Source organism: Pongo pygmaeus, chromosome 8 (genome assembly GCF_028885625.2).
Source record: "Pongo pygmaeus isolate AG05252 chromosome 8, NHGRI_mPonPyg2-v2.0_pri, whole genome shotgun sequence".
Classification (NCBI taxonomy): domain Eukaryota; kingdom Metazoa; phylum Chordata; class Mammalia; order Primates; family Hominidae; genus Pongo; species Pongo pygmaeus.
In genome coordinates, this window is record NC_072381.2 from 135,294,422 (window position 1) to 135,302,500 (window position 8,079).

Here is an 8,079-nt window from a genome sequence, read left to right on the forward strand (position 1 = left end):
GGGTCAGGACCACATAAGTGACAATTTGCTGAACCTCTCACTCTACGCAGGTTAGAGGACGGAGGCTGGATAACTTTGTGGAAAGTTCTTCTGTGGATCATTTTTATCTTGGCCAAGTTGCAGCTTCGGAACCCAGTATGTGCAAATGAAACCCCTGATGTCACTTTTATGTTATTGTTTAGTCATTTTAATAATCAAAACAGAGAAAATTACCAAAAGTGAAATTCACAGACAAGAAATACTTTAATTAAATATTGTGTAAAATGAACATTTTTATACAGTTAAATATCTGAAAAAATGTACAGATAAAACAATCTTATTGTAGGGTCTTTAACAGTAAAATCTACCATTTAGTGAAGTGCTCAGTCTTGAGACAGTGAAGTGATGTGGGTATTGACTACTTAACCTAAAACACAAACCAAGTGAGGGCATGGGGAAGCTGGCAGGCGTTCTCAGTGCGTCCATGTGAGCTCTTTTGTAGATCAAACCCTTACTCATACAAAATAAAACGGAGGCAATTTAGTTCCAAAGTGACTTCTCAGGCTTTCCCACGTAGCTAGACCTTGTCAACCATCACAAAGCCAGACTGTGACCTGCTGACTCCTGGGGACATTCTGTTTATTTAATTTTGTCCTTAGAATGAACACTTTCTAAGTTGTGCATTGTTGATTTTTGTCAAGAAGGTATTTTAAAGTCCCTCCTTTTTGTTTTAAATTCGATTTCTGCTGCAGTTTGCAAAATGTTTGCTGTGCTGTGTCTGCAAAGCATTTAGTGCAAAGGAGAAAGGAAAAAAAAACACCTGACACTTTTGGTCTCACTGTGGGTTTGGCACTAAGAGGCACGATAGCTGAAGGAGGTCATTCCAGTTTTAAAAGTACGGACAGTGCTGTTGGAAATGACCACAAAAATGTATTATTAAAAAAAAATTGAAAACCAGCAGTGATTTGGGTCCCCCTGAAACCTCTGTGAATCAGAGGTGGGCCCAGGAGGGTGCTGGACGCAGCAAAAATAGTCCCAGAAAGGAGAGACGGGTCATGCAGCAGGCTTGTGCTTTTTCGTGTGTGTTTGTTTGTGTGTTTTACACCATATATCTCCAAATGAAGTATTTATTAACAATTGTAGTGTAAGCCTGTGATAAAATAGCACAAAGGTTCTTTAAAGAAGTCCACTTTTAAGGCATCAGAGAAGTTAATGTGGCAAACATTTTAATTAAAACATCAGAAGTAAATTTTATTTTAAACTTTAGGCCTCTGAATTTTTCCAGTAAACACAGTTCAGCTATGTGGCAAAGTCATGGGTGGCATCTAAAATGACTTTTTACATTCTACAAAAAAAATAAAATAAAATAAGGACACAGCCCCAAATGGTGTCGCCTCTTCGCGGCCGCTCCACATGCACAGAATCTACTAGGATTTGTCACGGCCGGGTGGCACCGATTTGTTTTGACTATACAACAAACTTTTTTTTCAAAAGTATTTGTTCAGATAACTTAAAAATAATATAAAAATAAACAATGAATTTGACTTTTCCTCAAAATAAAAAAAAAGGATGGAAAGTCTAAACAATAGCATATTTTTTAAGTACAAATGAAATGTAAAGACACTGGTTCAGCTTAACGAAACAGATCAAAGAGACAAGTTCTTGGCTAATGCTCTTCCCAGTATCACAACACCAGGCCATGATCAAAAACCAATACAGACAAGAAAGAAGAAAACGGAAAAGGTGAGAAAAAGCAATGTACAAAATTTCAAAGATAAATACAATATTTATAATTGATATGTTACAAAATAAAGTCCCTTAGCAACTGCAAGTGTTCATGGGAAAGTAAGTAAGTAAGTGTCAAATGAAGACCATTTTATTCCTTATAAGACACATAAGGAATAAAACGTTTTTCTAAATATTTTAAGTGGATCTGAAAAAAATTCAAGACAAGTGTATAAATATTTAGCTACAACTTTGGCAAAATCACAAAAGTCTACAATTTTATAACCACATACAAAACACATTAGGGAAGAAGGATCTAGAAGTCAAAAGGACAATTTCTGGTACAAGAAACATAGACCTCACAGTAGCCTAAGAATGCAATAGTATACAGTGCTAGCAAAAGTTGAAAAAATGTTGCAGATCACACTTGCTTAACAGGAAGCTCTAGCAGTGGGAGAATATTGGAACCAACAGACAGTAGCATTTTTTCTCTGTCAGTGTGCTTGTTGAAGGCAAGAGAATTCAATATCAAAGTTACAATTTCTAACTACAATAAGTTACAAAGTTTCATTTCATTAAGATGAAGTTAAGCAATGATAAACCCTCCCTCCCTCCCTGCCACCCCAGTTTCTCCTCATCATATAGTCATCCTTTTTTCCAGTCTGATGGCTCATACCTCCTTGGCCCCCTTTTAATCACCACAAAAAAATATTTCACATTATAGAGATACACAACCATTGTGAATCTAAGTATGAGTACAGAAAAATGTTTGGAGGCATTTTTCATCAGCGTTTCATGATCATCAAAATGGTGCATTCACAAAGTTTCTCCCAACACATAGCAATTACTAGACATGGCCAAGACGGAGTCAGAAACTTTATACAAAATAGGCGTCGCTTTGTTTTCCTTATTCTTCAGGACTGAGAAATGTGAAAATATGAGAAAAGTTCAGTCAATAAAATGGAATTGTTCATGAAGAAGTAGGCTGTTTGCATGTTGATTCTTAATAGTTTAAATAAAATCTTTAAACAAAGTCTTTTGTAGCATTTCAATTGCTGCTGATTTTTTTGAAGATACTGTTTCCATCAGCATGTCTTAATATACTAAACGTGTCCCCTGAAGTCCGTCCTTTGATGCTGGGTGCTGCGGAAGGTAAACAGAAGTCCCTCACATTGGCGGGACTACCAGCCCAGACATAGCTGAAAGAAAGAAGGACAGAGCAGTTACTGCAGGCTCCCCCACGCGCCCTCCCGCCAACGCCGACGCAGGCGGGGCTGCCCTTCCTTCCCCCCTATTCAACTGGGAGGCTGGTCTTGCACAGTTCCGTCCACCAGCCTCGGGCGTGGTTAGGGCGTGCTGGGGAATCTGCTTCCTGAGGTGGGGGCGCACGTGGGGACAAAAACCCCCGGTCCTGCCCCTCCTGCAGCCCTCCTCAAAGGTTTCTTTTGGAAAAGGGAAGGGCTCCTGGCACTGCTGTGTGCAGAGGCTGCAGCTTCCCCACACTGACCGGTGCACTGCCAACAGGTGCAAAGCCAACGGAGGCCCGGAGCCCCCTCTGTCGAGAGAGGTGACCCAGCCTGGTCACTCCCGCGACGCCAGCCAAGGCCGGCTCACAGGCCCTGCTCTCGCTCCCTATGTGAGAACCAGACTGGCCTCAGTTTCCCCCTCTGCTTCCAGGTCTGGGCTCTGACCGTGCGGTCATCTCTCTGTATCGTAATGGTGAGTCAGGGGCTCTCCAGAATCAAAGCCACTCACAGCCCACCTGCCCTGGAACCTCCAGGCAAGGGCCACGGAGAGACGTGAGTCACGGCACCGCCTCGGGACCTTTTTTCTCTTCTCAGGAAAGAAGAGAAAACTTTGCACGAAAACGCCAAGTGGGGCTGACGCTTTCAGGTGAACTCCTGGTACGAATGTAATTTAAAATCTTTTACCGCTAGTGTTGTTTAATTTTTGTCAGAATGATCATTCTCATTAATTTATATATAACATATTAATACATTTGTTCATGTAGTGACGTGAGCTTCAATTTCTCAGTTCATTAATTTCAACAATATTAATTTATCTCCGACTCACCGTTACAACTTTATGGTTTGGAAGCCCTGTGCGTACACACCGCGTAGGAGGTGCCGTCTTTCAGCCAGCCCGACCCCGTGTCACGGGCAGGGCCGCGGCACCTCACCACCTGCCTCTGCAGCGACCCTGGTGTGGTGCCCGCTGATGGCACGCAGGCCAGTCGGCGGCACTTCGGGGGCCTGGGCGTCCCTTCATACGCTAACGGATGTTGTGAAGACAATGATTTCAAATCACTGATACCTTTCCAGTTCCTTTTTTGAGCATTAGTTCATCAAAGTGAAATATGCCACCGACTTCACAAAAGGGCCAGTTTGTCTTCTCCGCGGCTACGTCCTCAGCACCCAGCAGAGAGCCTGGTACATAGTAGGTGCTCAGTAAATACTGGTTGAATGGGTTCATGTTTCTAAAGGAGTTACTGGATTTGAGTCACTGGGAGGAGCATATACCAAAGGTGGTGTCTGAAAGAGGCCAGATGACGGCCACTTAATTTAAGTGCCTGCGGGCCTCAGCACCTCACAAAGGGCCACTCACAAGTTCATGAGGCCTGGGGGCACCCATGTGGCTCTGCCCGTCACACACATCACAGGCCACGTGCAGCCTGCACAGCCCAGATGGGCCAGGCGCTGGGCAGGCACAGGGTGCCCACTCCGTGTGGCCTCATCTGTGGACAGCTGTGCCCTCGGGGCCGGCCCTTCTCCCTCCTGATTCTTTGAAAGAGATCACGTAGGAAAATCAGCTCCTGTCCACAGACAGGACTGCAACCTGGTGTTGGTACACACCTGGCCCTGGGTCTAGACACACACCCCTTTCCAAAAGACAGTGCAGCCCTGCTGGACGTGTGGTCCAGCAGATAAGGTGGAGAACCAAGGCCCAGCCTCGGGACGACGAGGGCAGGCAGATTTTGAGATGGGCTCCACAGGTAGTATGGTGCCCCGCCATCCCCATGCCAGGGCTGTTTTCGCTGCTTTGTGCGTAGGAGGCTGCAAGCCCAGGAGCTATGGGCAGGGCTGCATCCTGCGCTGAGAAGTGCCAGGCCCCGGGCAAAGGCCCATTGGCTGAATCAGACTGACAATGACCACAGCTACCTTCACCGCACTCCCGCCTTCTCTCACGTGGTCCCACCCCCTTAGGGGCACAGGGTGCTCCACCGTGAGTACACTAGGTGCCGTTGGAAGGGTGAGCCGGACAAAAACCTAAAGGAGGAATCTGGTCCTTTCTGGGGCTCAGTGCACAGGGGTCCTCGCTCTGAACACCAGGCAGAGGTGGCGCGCATCAAGGTGGGCCACGGGAGAACATGCAGCAGTCACAGAGGTGCCAGGAGAAAGGCCGAGCCACCACCCCCACCCCCACTCCCATCCCCACCCCTGGAGAGGACCCGGCACTGGCCCCCGGCCCCGCGCCACCCTCACCTTGCAGTCCGTTCCCGTTGGCGCTGGTGCACGAAGGAGGAGGAGAGGCTTGGGGCCGGACCACGGGCGCGAAGGCGCTCTTCTGTTTCACTGCGGAGATGACATTGGCAGGTGAGAATGAGAAAATGCCGTGTGTGCTGCTACAGTTTGAAGGGAGGGTGACCGAAGAGGCTGCCATGGTGGGGCTGGACGGCACTACTGCAACAAAGCAAACACGGTCAGCACGCGCGGCCGCGGCACAGCGCCACGGCGAGAGGGCACCAAAGGCCTCGCCTCAGACGGGGGGGCAGGGGCACGAAAACAAAACATGACATGCGTCTGGCTCGGCCACGCTCTGGATAACAGGCAAGCTCTTTTGCACTGGACTTTCCCTTCCAATTGAGCAGCCCATTTTGTTCTGATTTTGTTTTGGTTTCCAATGAGATCACATCGGGCCCGTTTTGGGTCAATTTACGGTCGCCATTTGGACGCCCAGCCTCCAGGGCCACCCTTCCTTTTATCCAGTAGCTCACATCACAGAACATCCAAGCAATGCACACACTCGACTCGGTAGTGAATATGAATCTGCGTGATGACGTGTGACAAAAACAGACACTTACTGCCGTAGGGAGAGTTAGCGGAGGAGCCATTAAGAAATCCAGGCGAGCCAGGGACCCCTAGATTGGCCATGGCGCCACTTCCATATCCATTCATGCTAGTGCTGACTGTGTTGTAATTGGACTGCTGGGGAGTACTGCTGGGGACGTAGCCTCGCGGGGACACGCTGCTTGTATTGCGACTGTAGCCGACTGTTGAAATCCCCCCCCGGCCAAAAATAACATTATTATCAGTGACAGACACTTGGGGGGGGTTCCCCGAGAATCTATATCATATATTAACATTGCTAATTGACCCTGTGCTTTCCACCTGCTCTAGCGCCTGCTGCCAGCTCAGATGACCTTATCACGCCAACCCTGCTGCCACTGTCTCACCGTGAGCCCCATCCTGTCTCTGCTGGCTTCGACAGCCAGCCGGGGCGCGCTTCGATCTCACCGTCAGTGGCTTTCACGTTTCTCTTTAGAGGCAATTATCAACAGCTTGGATTCCTGGTCTGTCCCCCCACGCTCTGTGAACTTTCGGCCTCTGTAGACCTTCAAATGCCATGACTGACAAGGAGAGCTTGTTTGTGGCCGTAACTTCCCCTGAAAGGCTGCTTGGGGGTCTTCATTTGTGTGGTTGCTGTTTCTATACATGCCAGGGGACATGGCAGCTTCATTCCTGCCATGGGGGCGTGGATGGATGGGAACAAAATCAGCAGCACAGGTGAGGTGTTTTCTAAGATCACTGCCTGCGCGCTTTTCAATGAGGAAAACTAAAATGGACCCAAACGGTAAGATGCAGTGGCCTTGGCTAGCCCAGGTCACTGCCCTGTGGGATGGGGTGCGGGGTGGGGAAATGGGGGTCTCTCTCCATGGATTCGTTCCAAACTTAGACCCAAATCCCGCCGTGCAGTGCGTCCAAGCAGGCTCCCCTCGGCTCCCTAGGCCATGGCTATCCTATGGCTTAGCCCAGTCTTCCAAGGAAAGCAAAGTCACTTATGAACACATTGAGAGAAACTTCTAGCAAATACCAGTGACCCACATGGCATCCAGTGGAGCTGCCGTTTTTAGTAACTGGGCTCTCTTGAGTGTTCTTAGCCCAGCACTGGCTGGGAGGACCTGCAGCAAGGTCTTCCTGAGCAAAGGAACCAGCAGAGCCAGAGAAAACAGAACGCTACGGACATTCCCCAGCCGGCCCTGGACACGTGCCTCTTCAGCTAAGGCCTCAACCAACCCACGGAGGGCGTTCAGGGCAGGGGTCCTCCCAGCACGCCGGCCTACCTTGGTCGTTGGCTTGTGACGTCTCCGACACGTTGACGGCTAGCTGGCTGCTGAAGGAGTTGACGCCCATCATGCCCGTGTGTGCAGGGGTGTTGCCCAGGGTGGGGATCTGGTTATGATTGCGGGGAACGCTGTACAGCGCCTCGGCGATGTCCGCCGCTCGCTTCAAGATGATCTCCTGCAGCAGGAGCAAGTGGGAGCCGGCCTGTCAGCCCAGGCCCGGCCCAGCTGGCCGCACTCTCGGGGGCCCACCATGGTGGCATCCCACTGTCCCTTGCCCAGACCATGACCAAATCTATTTCTTAATGGGCAAAGAGCTTCCCCTAGGAAAATCATTTACTGACGCTTTTGAAAGGGTGCAATATCTGGCTGGGCATAGTGGCTCATGCCTGTAATCCCAGCATTTTGAGAGGTCAAGGCAGGCGGATCATCTGAGGTCAGGAGTTCAAGACCAGCCTGGCCAACATGGCGAAATCCCATCTCTAATGAAAATACGAAAATTAGCCAGGCGTGTTAGCAAACGCCTGTAATCCCAGCTACTCGGGAGGCTGAGGCAGGAGAATCGCTTGAACCTGGGAGGCGGAGGTTACAGTGAACCCAGACTGCCCTACTGCATTCCAGCCTGGGTGACAGAGCAAGACCCTGTCTCAAAAAAAGAAGAAGAAAGGGAACATTTGCTCTGTTCTGTCCTGCATGCTGTGGGGCGCCCATCCAACCCTCCCTGGTTCCCAGCAGCACCAACACCGTCCACCTGCCACTACACACTGCAGATGGGTTTCAAGGCTGTGCTCTCCCCCGTGACAAGTTTTTCTGCTTTTGGGTCCTGACACCAACTCATCATTTCTACTTGAACCCAGTGTGAGGGCAAGGATGGGAAGCCGTTCTCACATCAGACTCGTGTGGAGTCGCTGGAAAAGCATGCTTGTGTCCAGAAAGCCCATGCTGGAGCCACATCGGCTGCCCATGGGTTCTGGCACGGGGGAAGGATGAGCGAGGGGAGCCGCCCTCCACCTACCTGGTTGTTGTGAGGCATT

General features: G+C 49.3%; 1 protein-coding gene across 14 annotated transcripts in view; it reads right to left on the reverse strand.

Moving 5' to 3' along the window:
- Nucleotides 1-221: 221 nt before the first annotated feature.
- The window catches only part of EBF3 (EBF transcription factor 3), a 129,908-nt gene continuing 122,050 nt past the window's right edge, over nt 222-8,079 (reverse strand). For 2 of the 14 annotated variants that reach the window (XM_054436325.2, XM_054436332.2), the window contains exons 12-17: nt 8,061-8,079; nt 7,046-7,223; nt 5,786-5,974; nt 5,187-5,276; nt 4,018-4,130; nt 222-2,903 (exon numbers count right to left, since the gene is read on the reverse strand). The exon at nt 8,061-8,079 is cut by the window's right edge and continues 47 nt beyond it. In XM_054436325.2, coding sequence (XP_054292300.1) covers nt 2,886-2,903; nt 4,018-4,130; nt 5,187-5,276; nt 5,786-5,974; nt 7,046-7,223; nt 8,061-8,079 — 607 coding nt within the window. In that variant the 3' untranslated portion in view covers nt 222-2,885. Of the gene's footprint in view, nt 5,385-5,785; nt 5,975-7,045; nt 7,224-8,060 lie in introns of all 14 variants that reach the window. The other 12 variants (XM_054436322.2, XM_054436330.2, XM_054436329.2 and 9 more) reach the window with 7 other exon arrangements.